At 36.0% G+C, this 18,072-nt stretch overlaps 2 protein-coding genes across 14 annotated transcripts in view; one reads left to right on the top strand and one right to left on the bottom strand.

The window, feature by feature from the left end:
* LOC143256273 (protein turtle homolog A-like) overlaps positions 1–18,072 on the top strand; it is a 64,548-nt gene that overhangs the window by 43,771 nt on the left and 2,705 nt on the right. For 2 of the 5 annotated variants that reach the window (XM_076513277.1, XM_076513283.1), the window contains one exon: positions 1,946–2,351. The exons of 1 other annotated variant lie outside the window; for it this stretch is intronic. In XM_076513277.1, the coding sequence (XP_076369392.1) occupies positions 1,946–1,968 (23 nt within the window). In that variant the 3' untranslated portion in view covers positions 1,969–2,351. Of the gene's footprint in view, positions 1–1,945; positions 2,352–18,072 lie in introns of those variants that run through there. 2 more of the 5 variants (XM_076513278.1, XM_076513285.1) reach the window with 1 other exon arrangement.
* On the bottom strand, positions 2,533–17,467 carry LOC143256275 (uncharacterized). Of its 9 annotated transcripts, none has more exons than XM_076513295.1 (4): positions 17,100–17,467; positions 14,211–14,611; positions 4,278–4,395; positions 2,533–3,747 (listed from the first exon to the last, which is right to left on the bottom strand). In XM_076513295.1, the coding sequence occupies exon 4, from the start codon at positions 3,726–3,728 to the stop codon at positions 3,207–3,209; it is 522 nt and encodes a 173-aa protein (XP_076369410.1). In that variant the 5' UTR covers positions 3,729–3,747; positions 4,278–4,395; positions 14,211–14,611; positions 17,100–17,467; the 3' UTR covers positions 2,533–3,206. The 9 variants fall into 9 exon arrangements, with proteins under 9 accessions (XP_076369410.1, XP_076369409.1, XP_076369411.1 ...); XM_076513294.1 differs by having other exon boundaries at positions 4,278–4,353; positions 17,100–17,323; XM_076513296.1 differs by lacking the exon at positions 17,100–17,467 and adding an exon at positions 14,812–15,289.

Genomic DNA, 18,072 nt, shown 5'->3' on the forward strand with positions numbered 1-18,072 from the left:
CGCTATATATTTACAAAATGTCTAACGTTATAATTTGGAACATTCTGATTCCAGTTGAGGTCATGTATTTGGAATAGTTGTATTATAGCCTACATTACACTGTGTGTAGAGATGCCACATTGAGCAGAGACATCTTCTCCGAGTTATTGTTCTCTTTTGCACCTGGTGAGATACTATCTAAGAGCTGCTTCTACAATTAGGTAAATCTTATGGCAGAGAGAAGGATAACCAAAATAATCTGAAGGTGTGATCAGAGGATCTACTGATTGATTTGAGGAGTACTTCACATGTTGAGATCAGAGGATCTACTGATTGATTTGAGGAGTCCTCCATCTGTTGAAAGCTGGTTGGTCTCAAACGATTAGGCAGTCATTTCAGAAGTTCACTCTTTCCAACTGCTGATATGACAAAACTGCAGCTTGGTTTGCTTAAAACCACAAATTTACTGACGGGAAGGACAATGATGGAAAGTTTCAAAGCAGATGTAATGAACTGCAGTGACTCTGAGACCATTTGGAATGGATTGTATAGCAAGGGATTGTATGGATCCCTCTAATAAAATTTTAAAAAAGCAGAAACAGGCCAGAAGTAAACGACCACGTCTTGATGATTCTGAGCAGCAATATTCAACTTCTTCAATTCCTGTACTTCATGTTCTGATATTACATTCTTTATTAGACAAATATTTTGGGCAAATGTCTTCATTTTTTTTATTCAAAATGGAATAAGGGGACTTGCTGGCTCTCCTAAGTCAGTCAAAAGCTTCGTTCTGGTGACATATTGGTGGAACCATCCACTTCTAAACACAGTAAACTATTCTTGCATATAAGGGCCATTGGGGATATACCTAATGAGGTTATTCCCCATGCTACTTTGAATTTGTCACGAGGAATTATTGTTAAGAGAAAAATTTGAAGAACATCCCAAAGTCAAAGATCCTTGCTGTTTTCTCCACCAAAGGAGTTTCTTCAATGAGGCGTATCTCCAGTTACAAAGATGGAATTATGACGCTGACCAATACCCTAATTTTGACGTTTACATCATCTTGTCCACCTGCCACCATCAAAGCACATTATCTTATTTGGAAGGTATGGCCGTATACTCCGAACTCTCTCAGATGCAGAGCGCAGAAAGCTTATTGTGTTGTTCTGTGTTTGATTACCTGTGTTATTGCAGAGCGCAGAAAGCCCATTGTGTTGTTCTGTGCCATATAAACAAGCAAATGGAAAAATGCGATATTTAGTATTAACAAACAGATTCGTATTTTTCTTGGAAGGTTTGGTTTGTCTTGAATTTCGCGCAAAGCTACACAAGGGTTATCTGCACTAGTCGTCCCTAATTTACCAGTGTAAGACTGGAGGAAAAACAACTAGTCATTACTACTCACTGCCAACGCTTGGGCTACTCTTTTACCAACGAATAATAGGATTGACTATAACGCCCCCACGACTTAAAGGGCGAGCATGTTTAGTGTGAAAGGGATTCGAACACGCGACCCTAGAATAACTTCTTGGAAGGACCAAGGTGCTTAAAGTTTTGCCCTCGATTCATTGTTAAATTTATTAACTGCTGGCTGTGTAGTTATCTTCAGTTTAGTCAAGTACCGTTTATTCATTTTTCACCCCACAGTTTAAACACGGTTTCAATACTCGTAGTGAGCACAGCACCGATAGCCCATTGTGTAGCTTTTTGCTAACTCCAAACAACCAACCGTTTCCATGATTTAAATACACGTTTTTTATTCACTGATGTTCTTTTCAACTCCTTATAGTTAACTGCATGTTTCAACTTTAACGTATCACACAACAATTGGTTCACTGATGTTCTTTTCAACTCCTTATAGTTAACTGCATGTTTCAACTTTAACGTATCACACAACAATTGGCTATTCCTTTTTCTTTCCAGGTAAATGAAGTATTAATTTTTGAAAATTTTCTCTAACTAGGTCGTCGAACCTTCAGTTACTAAGAATGTCGGATAACTGTGTTATATGGTAAAGCTATTGTGTATGTTTAGATAACCTGAGATGAAACAAAATACAATGATGACACAGAGAACAAAACAAGAATCGTGACAATACATCATGTGTTTCCAGAGCCGGAAGACAAGTTGTCAACCAGCTGTGAAAACAATAGTAAAAGGACAACACAGAAAGTAGTCGTAGTAAAAATGTAATTGGGACCATTACTCTCGCGAAAAGCAGGAGAATGCATAACATTGAATCCGTATCTTAAGAGCCTCTAGTGCTCTAAGACAACCCACAGAGCCCGGATTTAATGGGTGCACCTGTGGCGCACATTTCTTCGCTTCGTTCGGTGAAATAAACCTCGGGTCCTTCAACTTTTAATTCACCACCTGCACCTCTGTAGAGTAATACTGAATAAAAGAAACAGAGAAAAATAAAGACTTTGAATAACATTTCTTTTTGTGGAAGTACATAGTGCTAACATTATATCGTATTAGTTTACCTTTTAAAGTTTTTTTAATTTCTCAGTGATCCAGTGAATTCAAAACAACACACACACCACACCATTCAGTGTCATGTGACTTTTATTTAGTAAAGCTTAAACTCTATCATAATTAAACTAAAACATTTGCATAAATTACTACAAATAAATAATGTGAAGAGATCTATGATTAGATTGAAAGTGTAACGAACAGTCTGCGATACACTATTTGACATAATTATTTTTATGACATTATTTTTATGAGCTCCATTGAAATTGATGACACTAAGAAATAATACGCTGAACGAAGTTCCTTTGATTAAAATCTTTAGTTTGTAAAGGTAGGTTATGATTTATTTAAGATTGTACACTTTATAATACGTATTACATGGACTAGGCAGAGTACAGAAGAAAGTCCGTCGTACCCCTACATCTTAGTATAAAATAAATTTTGATTGTTTAAACATGAATTTTTAAAAACGGCTGTGTATAAAAAAGTAGCATTTCATAGTTTTGTCTCGAATTTTGGGGAAACAAAATGTTAATCGAGTGTCATAAAGATGTGATTAGTTTCGTTGGAGTATTCTGCTTATTAGATCTTCATGTGATTATTATAAGTATTTAAGAATTATATTATGAATATATATCTTTAAAGATACGACTGACTTGATTGAAAGAAATATAGTCATTCTAACTATAGCTGTGACACAGTAGTTTGTAGAAAATCGTAAAAAAATATATTTATTGTTTTGCCATGGATTAGAAGTGAAATCCCACAAACTTTGGACACTGGTGATGACCTTTCAGTGCTAGAGAGAACACCAGAGCTGATATTTTATCTGTGACTAATTTTGACCAGTTGTTTCTGAGGGTCAAATGAAAAACATTCTTATGTCCTGTTTCTTCCAATTCTTGACACGTCTCGACGACCTCTCCTTTATTCCGGTCATCAACCTTTATCTCGTCCTCACGGTAACCTGAAAAGACTTGTTCTCGTCTCGGCGAAACGCTTCTTGTAACAATCTCATGACGTTTTAGAAAAGGCGACACGACTGGATTTATGTGGACATTATCTTCGTTGGAATTAGAAGACACTTTAATCTCGTATCTTCTACAGCGATCTTGGACACTGACCAGTGTTAATTTCTTGTGACGAATCAGTTTGGTATGATCTGTGAAGGACTTCCGACAACCGTTGCATCTAAACGATTTTCTATGAGACGAAGACTTTATTTTTGGGTTTCGACGAAACTGAATAAGACTCTTTCTAGTGATCGCCATATTTATTTATGCCCGTTACCTGAGAAACAAAAACATGGGTATTTTATTTATGCGTGTTTATAACTAGACACAGAAAATGAAAGCACACCTAGATACGATTTTGTAACTAAGCATGTTTGTGTTGAAATAGTGTTACCTAGGCTAAAATTAAAAAATATACTTAACTACTTAAAAAACGTTTATTAGCAAACTTTCAATTCCTTAAGAAAGCAAAAACAACAACAACAACAGAAATATAATTTAATGTTGATTTTAGTTCAATCTCTTTGTAACCAGGGGCCTCTCTTTATTCAGAGACGTGCTTTTCTGTCAATTAACAAATGAAGTGTTAAAAAAAACCTACTACCTAGGTGCCTTGTATGATATCACATTACACTAATACGGCTAATTTTTAACAGTTATCCTACACATTAATCCTACCCAAGCAGGCTACAGATCCAACATGGATATTACATGCCATACAAATAAAATTAAATAAGCTTGCAGAGAGTTATAAGCTTTTGCATGCACGCAAACTCACACACGTATATAAAGCAAATTAATATTTACCATCGGTACTAATAACACATAGAGGGAGCAAACTGTTGACAAGCTCGTCGTCAGCTCAGCAAAAGCGGTAGAGAAACTTAAAATGGAGAATTTTTAAACAGTGCGTTAGTTTCCCAGTCTGAGGAAAACACGTGTAACAATGAACATCACATAACAAATTCGTTTTGCGTTTACTTACTCATTAAGAAATATTTTATTGCATTTTACAGTGAAGAAAATTATTTTTTTAGAACAAGTTTCGATCACTGGTGAGATCAGTCTGGTGAACTCCAGAATGATCTCGCCAGTAATCGAAACGTCGTCCATGTCCCGAAGAGAAAGTATTCTTTAGTGGAAGAAGGTGTTAAATACAATAAAATAAACAAATAAAAATATTTCTCGAAATTATATAACAATTCGGAAAAATACTGACATGAAAAGAGAGGAAGATAGAAATAAAATAAGTATTTATAAATTAAGAGAGAAACGTGTGCGAGCGTAAGAAACTACTTTTAAAATTTATTAATGATTAAACATTGCAAAAATTTAATTAAGGGTTGGGAAGTCTCGACGAAGTTGCCACATGTGTAAGGAATGGTTTGGTATAAATGTTACTATTCTCTGAAAAGGGATGGACAGTTAGGCAGTGAATCTGTAGTTGTTCAGTGCCCCAGCTCAGACAGCAGTGTTTGAATTTAGGCTTTTGTGTGTTAATTCAACTGTTTGTTTGTTATACACTTAGAGGGCCAGTACCGTCACCCTGTTGAGGTTTAATATTTGCTTCCGATACTCAGGTTTTGAAAACATTGCTAGATCTGGTCTTTCTTACTAGGTAAGTCGATCTGTTTGTCTTTGTAGGCAGATAATTCGGCTTAAAGTACCTTTTGTATGAGAGATTTGTGGTGAGTAGCACGTTATGAAACAGGTTTAACCTAAGTTCTTTGATATCATGCATAAAGAGCTGTCTTTGTTGTTACAACCATGTCCCCCGCTGATACAGCTGTAAGTCTAAGGATTTACAACGCTAAAATAGGGGGTTCGATTCCACTCGGTGGGCTCAGCATAGTCCGATGTGGCTTTGCTATAAGAAAACACACACGTACCAACCACAAATGTAGGACCCTGATTGTTAGCGATATAAGCTTCCTGACGTATCGCTGGAGGACATCTTGGTGTCATTGGGACACTTCACAAGGCCAATAGTTTCGTTCAGAACTCTCCGTTTCTCATCTCAGACGTGAGTATTCTAGGTAGATCGCTTAACGGTTTTAATTAAATACAAAGCACCGCTTTTACATTTTATAAACTTTGTTTTTTTCAAGTTGTAGTACAAAATACTACAACCAAAAAAATGTTTCGCACGCGAAGCGCGAGTTTTCTCCTGGTATAAATTAATGTTCATATCTGAAGAAATAAACTGAAATATAAAATATATAAAATAGCTCATTGATTAAGTTCCTATTCATTATTATATTCGAAGTCCTGGCACGGATTATCCCTTCACTGTTTTACAACGAAAGTTGTTTTCTAGTGTACAAGATGTACTTGAGTCACGTGGTGGCAGCATGATCCGCGCGAGACGATAATCTAGAACTTTCCTAAATTCATTCTGGACCGAACACGTTGTTCGCACCTCTCACTTCGTGTTGGTGTTTTTTTGTTGTACAACGTGTGGTCTTACGTTTGTCTAAGGTGTTGTTCGGACCTCACTTCGTGTCGGTGTTTTTTTGTTGTACAACGTGCGGTCTTACGTTGGTCTAAGGTGTTGTTCGGACCTCACTTCGTGTCGGTGTTTTTTTGTTGTACAACGTGTGGTCTTACGTTGGTCTAAGGTGTTGTTCGGACCTCACTTCGTGTCGGTGTTTTTTTGTTGTACAACGTGTGGTCTTACGTTGGTCTAAGGTGTTGTTCGGACCTCACTTCGTGTCGGTGTTTTTTGTTGTACAACGTGTGGTCTTACGTTGGTCTAAGGTGTTGTTCGGACCTCACTTCGTGTCGGTGTTTTTTTGTTGTACAACGTGCGGTCTTACGTTGGTCTAAGGTGTTGTTCGGACCTCACTTCGTGTCGGTGTTTTTTTGTTGTACAACGTGTGGTCTTACGTTGGTCTAAGGTGTTGTTCGGACCTCACTTCGTGTCGGTGTTTTTTTGTTGTACAACGTATGGTCTTACGTTGGTCTAAGGTGTTGTTCGGACCTCACTTCGTGTCGGTGTTTTTTTGTTGTACAACGTGTGGTCTTACGTTTGTCTAAGGTGTTGTTGGGCCCTCACTTCGTGTTGGTGTTTTTTTGTTGTACAACGTGTGGTCTTAGGTTTGTCTAAGGTGTTGTTCGCACCTCACTTCGTGTTGGTGTTGATGCTTCTAGAAATTTCTGTAAATTTAATTTCTCTAACACACACAACTTAAACTTGTGCTCTCCATTGTGCAGTATCAAAACAGCATTTCTACACCCGAATCGAACGCTGTCACGGATTTTAAATTATTCGCAAGCGAGAGGAAGGGGCAACTAAACCCCTAGATACCCAAGTTTAGGAAAGTTTAATTTCCTTAGAAACCAAATCCCTGTCCTGAGCAGTGGTTCCATGGAATGTCCTGAGCAGTGGTTCCATAGAATGTCCTGAGCTGTGGTTCCATGGAATGTCCTGAGCAGTGGTTCCATGGAATGTCCTGAGCAGTGGTTCCATGGAATGTCCTGAACAGTGGTTCCATAGAATGTCCTGAACAGTGGTTCCATAGAATGTCCTGAGCAGTGGTCCCATGAAATGTCCTGAGCAGTGGTTCCATAGAATGTCCTGAGCAGTGGTTCCATAGAATGTCCTGAGCAGTGGTTCCATGGAATCTACTGTTTCAAGTTGGTTCTCCGTTTCAGGATATTGCCACCGTGCAACCTTTGAATAATAGCATTTCTGGTATAATCCGCTGGAAGTTTACAACAACACATCGGGACTAACAAGTTAATGTGTTTGTATCAGCTGTTTCCACCATAAAGTTTTCTTAATACACTCAAGAATTACAAACTGCCCGCTAGGTGATTGAAATGACTGTATGTTAAACTGTGGTGAAGTCTGAGCAATCTTTAGATGGGTGGAGCTGTATCTTGAAGATTGTGAAACCAAGCAATCTTTAAATGGGTGGAGCTGTATCTTGAAGATTGTGAAACCAAGTGGTCGTTTGCATTAAGATTTTGTAAGTTCTTTTATTCTCTCTCCCAACTAATTTTCCAAAAATTTTTAGGGCGCTCCACTCGTAACTTGAGGGTTGCGGGTTCGAATTTCTGTTCCACCAAACATGCATGCCCTTTCAGCCATGGGAGCGTTATTATGGTGCAGTCAATCCCACTATTAGTTGGTAAAAGAGAACCTCAAGAGTTGGCAGTGAATGGAGATAACTAGCTGCCTTCCATCTAGTTTTTAACTGCCTAAATTAGGTACGGCTAGTGCAGGTAGCCCTCGTGTAGGCTTATGTGAAATTAAAAAGAAATCAGTGCATATTCTCGTTGGATGGCCGACGCGGCCCCTGTATGACCTGGCGACTTATCCTAAACTCATATATACTACCCGATGGATCAGCGGTACGTTTAAGGAATTATAAAACTAAACTTCGGGGTTCAATTCTTTTTGGGTGGACAGAGCAGATAGCCCAATGTGACTGTGCTCTAAAACAAGCAAACACACTGAGAAAAAGTATCATTTTACATATTTATCAGTATCGTTATTAGTTTTATTTTACATCCGTAAGATGGCGTGCGTCTGTTAATTAAAGGATATTTTTCAAAATCTGCTGTAGCACTTTTTTTTATAAGTTATATCTAAATACAGAAGACGGTGAATAATATTATGGATCAAGTGAAAATTATTAATTTTAGTCCTTTTTTGTTTTTTTCAATCGCGTGCACGATTTCCACTTGTATTCACTCAAGTTGAGATTTAACTGATTTTCAGAAGAAATGCAGTGCCCCTCCCCCCTTACAACGTAAAGATCTGGGATTTGATTCTCCGCGCTGAACACAGCAGATAGCTCAACGTGGATTTACGTCTCCCGGCGGGACAGAGGCAAATCTTCAGTTTTACAAGGGGTTCGATTCTATTCGGTGAACACAGCAGATAGCCCGTTGTGGCTTTGCTATAAGAAAAGACACACACTAAAACAAACAAACAACTAATGCAATGTCATACTGAATCAGCAGCGTGTAGTTTAACGATTAGCTTGTGGGTTTGCAGATCGAAGAATCCACGGTTCGAGATGTAATACAGTCGAACAGTTTCTGTGTAAAGTTTCAAAAGAATCCTAATCCTAAATGAATCACCGATAATTATTCACTAATTATTTTAGATTTTACTTTTCCTCAATTTATCTTCCTTTATTATGTTGTATACTCTTCAAATATAAACTGATGGGTGGGGTAAACTTATGAAACGGTCATTTCAATAAAACTGTCCAGATTTTTCCTTGGTCACTCATAACTCTTGAGTAATTCAATTAATTATGTGTTTGAAATGCTGTTTTATTCTGGTGCTAGCTTTGACGTCTCTAGATAAACATTCTCTCCTTTCTAAGTTTCACCCCGTTTGACACACAAAAAAAACATTTTCCTTACTTATTATGAGATGACTCCCGTCTGTGCGATGTCACGGTGTGTTTACGCGTGCGGTTAAATTCTAATTACTAAGATGCAACAGAGTAAGGCAAAGTTAAGTAAACAGTATGACTAATCACATATAAATCTTGGTAAGTATAAATGTGAACAGTTATAAGTCACAATGAACACAGATGTGTGAACGATGTAGAAAACATTCAACCTAATATTAAATAATGTTGATCGCATACAACAAACGATAACTCCAGATTTGTAAAAATAAATAAGAAACTTCCATGAAAGTCTACTGAAGTTTCTCATGGGGAGACAAAGTTTAAATCAAGCTTACACACACACACACACATATGTATTTTTACCGAATGAATATATAAAGAAATACGTTTGCCATTCTGCATGCAGACGTCCATGGGAATGTCGATCTAGTATCAAACAGTATGATTAATCACACAGAACTCGTAATAAATTTATATTTGTTAACCATACTGTTGAGTTCCCCAGTAGCTCTGTAGTAATGTCAAGGGTGTATGGCCTAAAACTTGGGTTTAAGTAACCGTGGAGGGCATAAAACTTGAGTTTAGGTAACCGTGGAGGGCATAAAGCACAGATAGCAAATTTTGTAGTTTTGCGCTCAACAAACAAACAAACATATGGTCGATCGTATAAATTCTTTTTTTTTTTTTTTCCAAATTTCACTGAATATCAACCATATGTCATATAATACATATCTGAGGATAAACTGACCTTGGGGTTATCGTTCAAAAGCCATAAAGACGATTTGTTAATGAACCCCCTTTAACAAAGTTAGATTATCGCAATTCAAGATGCTTTAAATTTAATAATCCTGACCCAAATAAACAACTGATTTCCTGCAAAGTACATCATAATTATAATTTTATATATTTAAATTTATAAGTTTTATTCTAGGCCTAACGACCAAGATTTGAATCCTCTTTTAATTTTTCTATTCTAAACGAAATTTAATTTGTTATAAAGTTTAAACAACTTTTTTCGTTCTCTATTTAAGTTCATTCTCAAACCTGCAGTTCAATAAAATTAACCAAATTATTTTCTATTTTACCTTTATTCTCACTGTATCTATTTCTTCAACAAACCAATAAATATAAGCCACCTGACGTACAACCAAGTAACCTAGACAGAACGTATAACTACTAGAAACGTCATCCAGATACTTGTGAGGTCCATTTTGATTGACAAATTTCATAATTTCCTTTAGCATCGGTGGTTATATGAATTATGATCAACATTGAATAATAATAAATAGGAGCCAGGTATGGCCCTCGACTCGTATTCCGAGGGTCGCAGGTTCGAATCCCCATCACACTAAAAATGCTCGCTTTTTCAGCCGAGAGAGCGTTATAATGTGACGGTCAATCCCACTATTCGTTGGTAAAAGATTAACCCAAGAGTTGGGGGTGGGTGTTAATGACTAGATGCCTTCCCTACATTGCAAAATAAGAACGGCTAGCTTTGCGCGAAATTCGAAAGAAATAGACAATAATAATAATGAACACGTGATAGAAATTTATAAAATACGAATATGGTATAAATAAATTATTTAGTTAATCTTTTTAAGGTATTAAATTCAGTAAATCCCTGCCTATATGGTAAAGTTGACTGACATGGTAAATATTTTCTCATACAATCAACTCTCCGTGCAAAATTTTGAACTGAAACACGACAAGGAAAATTACCAAACAGTACTTGTCACAAACATGTACTCTTTTTACTTGTCCGAATATCACTCTTATATCACTGTTTTAAAGGTTTGAGTGCGTTTTTGCGGCAACGAACCTCGGACCACTAATTTACAGCCTGAGCACGCTAACCCCTAGGCCACACCCGGCGTACTTTCCTAATGTTTGTACAGTCAAGCAAGCCTAACTTGATAAACATATAGTTAAGACACGCAGTATTCTTAACTGCAACAGTTTTTGAATGTCCAGGTAGTAACTTAATATTTCTTATTAAGTTTGAATTTTGATGTAGGAAATATTTAGACTAAACATTAATCGACTACCTTCAGTTTCTATATTCAAAAAAAAATCATAGTTATTGTAAAAAAATGGCTATTTTGAGTAAATACTATTGTACTTTCCAAATACATATTTTACCAAGCAATAGAACACATAACCATTAACTGCTCTCACCAACTCTTTGAAGGCTTCGGATCAGTAGCGTAATTATATAAAAGATTCCCACATGCATAAAAAATAATTGGGTCTCCTACATTTATCCCCTTTGTTGGCAAGTATTAAATTCGTCAGGTTTTTCGACACTCCCCCTTTCCCCTGTAACTGCAGGGGTATACTTGCGCAACTAAAGAAATAATATAATTAATTTACCCACTAAAAATAAAAAATAAAAAGCGACCTCTAGCTTTAAAAGTGAATAAATAAATAGATGTGTTTGAAAGAACATTCAGCACAAGCCACTGGTTTTATAGATCCAACCCACGACCATTTTACATTACAAGACTTTACATATGAGTGATCACACGTTACGATAAATGTTAAGAGAAACAAAAGGAAAAAAAAAACAACAACAAAGGAATACCAGAAGTTAAAAAAAAATGTAAACGAACCAGACCACATGGTCAGAGTACATTACAGACTTAGATAACCAGGTTTAACATTAGGAAGCAGATGGTACATAAGAATGACTCCCCCTCTCGTTTCGGTTTGTATTACATGAGTTATTAAGTTTATTGCAGAAAAAGTTAAACTACATATTTATTAAATGCCACCTGGTGCTTATTGTATAAAAAACATCTGCTGCTGCTACCTTCCCTCTTGTCTAGGACCCCCAGCTATTTGTTCTGTTGAAATTTGGACCGTGAGATAACTAACACTAATTAATAAAACAAATTTGTCGCCACAGTTTACTAGCATATAGCTCGTCAAAAATAATGGGGCAAGGCCCGCAAGTACCAACACCCCACCCCCACACTCTAACATCACATTTCACAACTAACCAAAGTAAATAAATTTTGTGAAATCGAGCTTGGCCAACAAAACGGCAGAAAAGTACAGTCAAAGAGTCAAATGTTAGTAAATACCTTTGTGAGTCAATTAAAAGTAAGATCATTTATGAAAGAAATTCGTGGCGTTTTCATGGAATAACTATTGCTACAAATAATTTGTATTAACAAATACACAGAAAAGCCAGTGCCTTTTGGTAACACTACGTTCCAACAATGGGTTTATGTGACGTCGCTTAGCAACAAAAGTATAACCTAATATTGTTATACTGTGTACTAAAAGTATAAAATAAGATGTATAGAGAACAAAACTAGAAACATATTTGTTGATTTCTTAATTTAGAATCTACATTTATTAAAAGTTTTTTAAATAACAAAAGTTGATGATACAGATTAATTCAAAAAAGTTTTAAGTTTAAAACTGAATAGATATTTTACTTCCATTATAAATTTCACGCACTTAGCACTAGGCTAGGTGATCCCATACTACGTTTTAATTAAAACTTATTATATCAACATTGTAAAGTTTCAAGTCTCCCTACACTCGTTACTAAAATTTTAATGGGAAGAGAGTAATGAAACTACTCCATCTGGATAAATGCGTTTTGCCTTTTGTGATACCTCCTACTTCGAGAAATCAAGCGTTACGTGACGCACATTATTGGCTTTTATAGAGGTTAGATTCCTCAATATTGGCGTCCGACATAGATAGTCCCCTCGTGGATCAGCGACAAGTTTATAGACTTACAATGTTAAAATATAACTACTCGTCAGTGGCACAGCAATATGTTTGCGGACTTACGATGCTAGAAACCGGGTTTCGATACCCTTAGTTGGCAGCGCATAGATAGCCCGTTGTGTAGCTTTGTACTTAATTTTAAGCAAACAAAATATACTTTGGCCAGAGAGTTTTTTGTAATTCGTTAATTCTAAATGTTGTGTCAGACAAAAAAGTCCCACTCACAACATAACACATTTTAAACTCTATGTGAATAACAATTGTTTCATATACAATTTCGAGTAATAAAAACTTCAGCTCTGCAACAGTCGTTATCAGTGTATAAACAAAGTTGATAACAGTATATCTCTTGTTTAACAGAAGGTCGATTTCTAAGTGCAGATGGTCACTTGTGGCTTCATTCCGAGTATAATCAGGACACGAAATACGACCAATACTTAACCACGTGCTGGTGTGTCAGACAAATCAATGTATTTTATTATAACTGTCACTAAAGTACATCAAAGAAGGGTTAGTACATGAGTTAGGCTATAATACAGTACTATTTAATAAACAACTAAAACATCAGTTCATCACCCATTCTCAAAGTTATGAATATACGAATCAGTATTCTCCAAAGGTTAAGGATGTATATTTACCTATACTTTTGGCCTGGCATACTACCAAAAATCAAGTACCGTTGCAGACAAAAGCAACTGTCAACATTTAACAAAACATTCCGCTAGGTTGACTATTAGTATTAACTGAATTATTAAGCAGAAATAAAATGGTTTTAAAAAGAATAATTAAAATTTCGAAATATTAAAATGTTATTTGCTACTGGTTTGTAAACCAGTAAAATAAATTAAAATAAATTCAAACTGTTGTAAAATTCACCTCATATTTCTGTTCTAGAAATACCAAAGGGAAACTGTGTATTTTTAAATACATATTTGGTCCATTATTTTGTTGGTTACGGAATCACTAATAACTTTAATATTAGGTAAAAATACACTAAACACGAATAACACTAACATTGCAATTACTTCTTCTCTCTGTATTTTATTGGCATGGCCAAGCGCGTAAGGCGTACGACTCGTAATCCGAGGGTCGCGGGTTCGCGCCCGCGTCGCGCTAAACATACTCGCCCTCCCAGCCGTGGGGTGTATAATGTGACGGTCAATCCCACTATTCGTTGGTAAAAGAGTAGCCCAAGAGTTGGAGGTGGGTGGTGATGACTAGCTGCCTTCCCTCTAGTCTTACACTGCAAAATTAGGGACGGCTAGCACAGATAGCCTTCGAGTAGCTTTGTGCGAAATTCCAAAACAACAACAACTCTGTATTTTACATAGAACATCAGTGTTTTATATTTCATTCGTTTGACTGAATATGATTGAATATGCGAGCTCTACCTGCAACGATTACTACAAAATGAAATCGGTAAATTTAGACTCATTGTCTTTTAAAATTAAAAATAATAATAAAAAATAAAAAAGTTTAAAAACTAAAACCTGAAAACTATATAGACATTTAAAAGTTTCACCATAGGTAATGGTGTTATTAATTATTATAACAGCGGTACGTACAGTATGGACATGTATATTTTTCATAAACAAGGAACGTAAGCGAAATTTTTGCTTACCCTAGTTTTATATTTTGTCATAAAACCATAATCTTCTTGGAGAGAAATATATCTTGTACCCGTGTTCTCAGCTCTTAACTTACATAAATCTACCTTTGAGAAGTAATTAGTAGTTTTATCTTTTAGATATCACAGAAACTAAGCACACATGGACGTCCCTTTATTTCGTAGCTGTGGACAACAGTTTGGCGTCCACACAACTTTCCTTTGTTTACATCCGGGTTATTAGGCCAGCTGTTTCGTGTCTAGCGTAGACTCTATTCGAGTTCCGTTCTCCAAAAATGAGCAGTCTTGCGACCAATAGTTTCTCATTGGCTTCTCGCATACCACAAGGGGTTTTGGTACTAATTTTAGAAAGCAGAGAGCTCCCATAGGCCGAATGTACTTTGATGCCTTATGGACTAGAAAGGAAAAACAATTTGATATTTTAAATTTTTTTCTTATACAATATTTTATAACCACATTAAAATATATTTCACGAGCACACTGACAGTATTAGAAAAACCAATTCAGTGACATATGATAACCATAAATGATTACGTACAGTCAGAAACGTTTTTTGTTTTTTTTATAAGTGACTCATGAAAAAGGAACGACTTACTTTTCACTTTCTTCTGTCCTAAACATTCTGCGTTTTGTTCGTTAATTTATCTGGTGCATTTATAATTATACATCCATATAATTAACAGTAAACTGATAATAAAAGAGATTTAAAAGCCTAATGAACTGGTTTATTTTTGGGGCATAACAAGTTTCCACAGAACATAAGTTTGTCTTCTCCAACCGTAAGATGACAGATCAATGTTCTCTCGAAACATATAATATTCCTCCCAAAAATAAACCACTCCGTTATCTTATAAATGTAGAGGGTAGGGGGTTTCTGGTGCCAAAGCACCAGAGCCCAGGAAAGGGAGACAGAAAGGTTAGTTATGGTAGATGAGACCGAATATGGTGTTAATGATGGTCGGGATGAGGGGTGGGAAACAGGCAAAGGTAAATAGGCAAAGCAAACGTTTAAAGAGAGAAAAATTGTGCCCAAACTTGCTGGTAGGAGGGAGATAGATGCTGGGGTGGCTTAGAATTTCTCTTCAGAGCTCTGCTTATAAATCATTGTTTGTTTGTATCAGAGTCACGTGCTTCGCTACACAAGTATACGTACAATCACTTTGTAGATCTGTATCTCACGAGTATCGAAACAATTAAGTTGGGCGACCTTATTTACCACCCAGAGATTTTAGAATACGTGACGTAATGGTTAGCGTACTGGACGACGGATCCACAGTTAAAGGTTTGAGCCAGCAATATGCCTTTGAACATACTCTGCAGTTTGAGCTATGGGTGTATTAAAAAATGAAAGTCAAACCGAATATTTTGTTAACGGTACTGGAGTAGGCGCGTGTGGTCGACGGCTGTTATAAATTAAGTTATAAATTAGGGTTGGTAACTCCTTTACAAATATACAATACAACGAACGTTTTTACGGTTAATTTGTGTACTGTAGTGTAATTAAAGCATGATTTCTGAAATTATGCGTCTTTCGTATATATTACTAATGTTTGTTTTCTATTTTGTTTCTAAAAGTTACTTCTAACACAACAAACGCGATAAAAGTCATTGTTTTAGAGTCTTGGAAGTAATTTGTTTTCAACAATTAACGCTATAGTTTTTTTGCATTGCTGCTGTATTTTAAATTTGCTTGGAACACAGTACACGATTGTCCTCACGAGACTTTCTCAATAACAGCGAATCATACATCATATTCCCTTAATTCGAAAACATATATTTAAATAATGTTTTACTGCCATAAATGTTATTAATTTCCTTTATCAAAGTCGTGAAATTTTGAAACAGTCTTAATAATTAATTGTTTACATTCAGTAAACTTTAAATTAATAACTTTCCTTCTTAATCCACGCGCGTGGTGTTGCAGAGACATATATTTCATGGTGTAATTATTTTTTATAGTTTGGTTTGGTTTGTTTTGAATTTCGCGCAAAGCTACACGAGGGCTATCTGCGCTAGCCGTCCCTAATTTAGCAGTGTAAGACTAGAGGGAAGGCAGCTAGTCATCACCATCCACCGCCAACTCTTGGACTACTCTTTTACCGATAAACAGTGGGATTGACCAACACGTTATAACGCCCCAACGGCTGAAAGGGCGAGCATGTTTGGTGTGACGAGGATTCGAACCCGCGAACTTCAGATTACGAGTCGAGTGCCTTAACCACCTGGCCATACCGGGGCCTTTTGTTGTTGTTTTTTATAGACATTGTACAGTGTAAGAACATATTTTTACTGGCAAGTGAATTACAGTGAACATTTCTGAATAGTTGACTAGTTTACCGATAAAACCAAAACCTCAACACTAATTAAGTTACACGAACCTGAAGTAAAACATAAAACTCTGAACATCGCATTGTGTAATTATCTTATTAACCTGCATCAGTAACATCAGTTGTTATTCTGTTAGCCGTCCTTAATTCAACAGTGAAAGAAGACAGCTAATCATCACCACCCACCGCCAACCTTTGCACTACGTTTTTCCAAACGAATAGTAAGGCTGAACGTAACATCACCACAGTCAGTAGTTCGGGGGGTTAGGAATGTCAACCCGTGGGTCGAGCGCCTTAACCATTTGGCCACGATGAGTCTTGTTTAATAGCCACGCTTGTGTGTATTTAGCACATAAAGATATTATACTGTGAAGTTTTTGTACCCTAATGAAGGTAAATTTGTAAAAGTTGACCACACACGCACTCTAATCATTTTTAATTTGAATCCAATACTATTTAAATTATTTACTAGAAATAACGAAATTATCAGAATAAGAAAACTAGGTAGACAATCATTACATTTTCTGTTGTTATAAAAACGTGAAAAATTACTTACTACCTTTCCTCTATATACCAAACATGCTCGCCCTTTCAGCCGTGGGGGCGTTATAATGTTCAGTCAATCCCATTATTCGTTGGTAAAAGAGTAGCCCAATAGTTGGCGATGGGTGGTGATGATTAGCTGCTTTCCCTCCAGCCTTACACTTCTAAATTAGGGATGGTTAACGCAGATAGCCCTCGTGTAGCTTTGCGCGAAATTCCAAGACAAACAATCTGTAACAACGTACTTCACGCAATATTTTAAAGAAATCTCTGATGAGTAATAGCTATAAAAACTAAACAACTTCTTGCTCAACATTATGCAAATAATTGGAAATGTAAATTGTGTGATTTTCTAGAACTGCTGACTACATAAACAAATAACGACAATTCAGGGAACACGTTCGTCTGGTTGTGGAAATAACTTCCAACTATACATTTCTTCACGTTTTGGTAAAGTAGTTCGTCATTTTACACACCTCTGAAAATAATTTAATAAAAAGTAAACCTAACAGTTTCTTGATCGACTCCTTTTCTCACATTCAAGGTTGTTCTATAAACAGTAATTTAGAAAATATGAACAATACGTGGACTTGGAGTGTAGTGATTAACAAAAATAAATATTCTATACTGTTGAAAATAGTCTTTGTAAGTCTATAATTTTGAAACAAAAAGGACAAAACTTTCGAGTATTTACATATTACTATCACAAACGCCACACCGTGGCAACTGTTTGTGTAAAAAAAAATTACAAAAGTAAAGATTTTCTAAAAAAAAAATTCTGGAAAGTACTTCACGGAAAAGTGTCTGGGTTGTGCTATTTAATTATACTAAACTTACTGTATTAAAATAATTTAATGTATAGACTTTAATATTTTCATAAATTTTACTGATATAAAGTGTAATATTCTTCATATTACTGGTGCTATTCTTTATTGAAAACTTAATAATTTTTTAAGAACTCTAGTTTAAGCAAAGTTTAACTTTAA

The sequence above is a fragment of the Tachypleus tridentatus genome, chromosome 7 (genome assembly GCF_004210375.1).
Source record: "Tachypleus tridentatus isolate NWPU-2018 chromosome 7, ASM421037v1, whole genome shotgun sequence".
NCBI classification, from domain to species: Eukaryota; Metazoa; Arthropoda; class Merostomata; order Xiphosura; family Limulidae; genus Tachypleus; species Tachypleus tridentatus.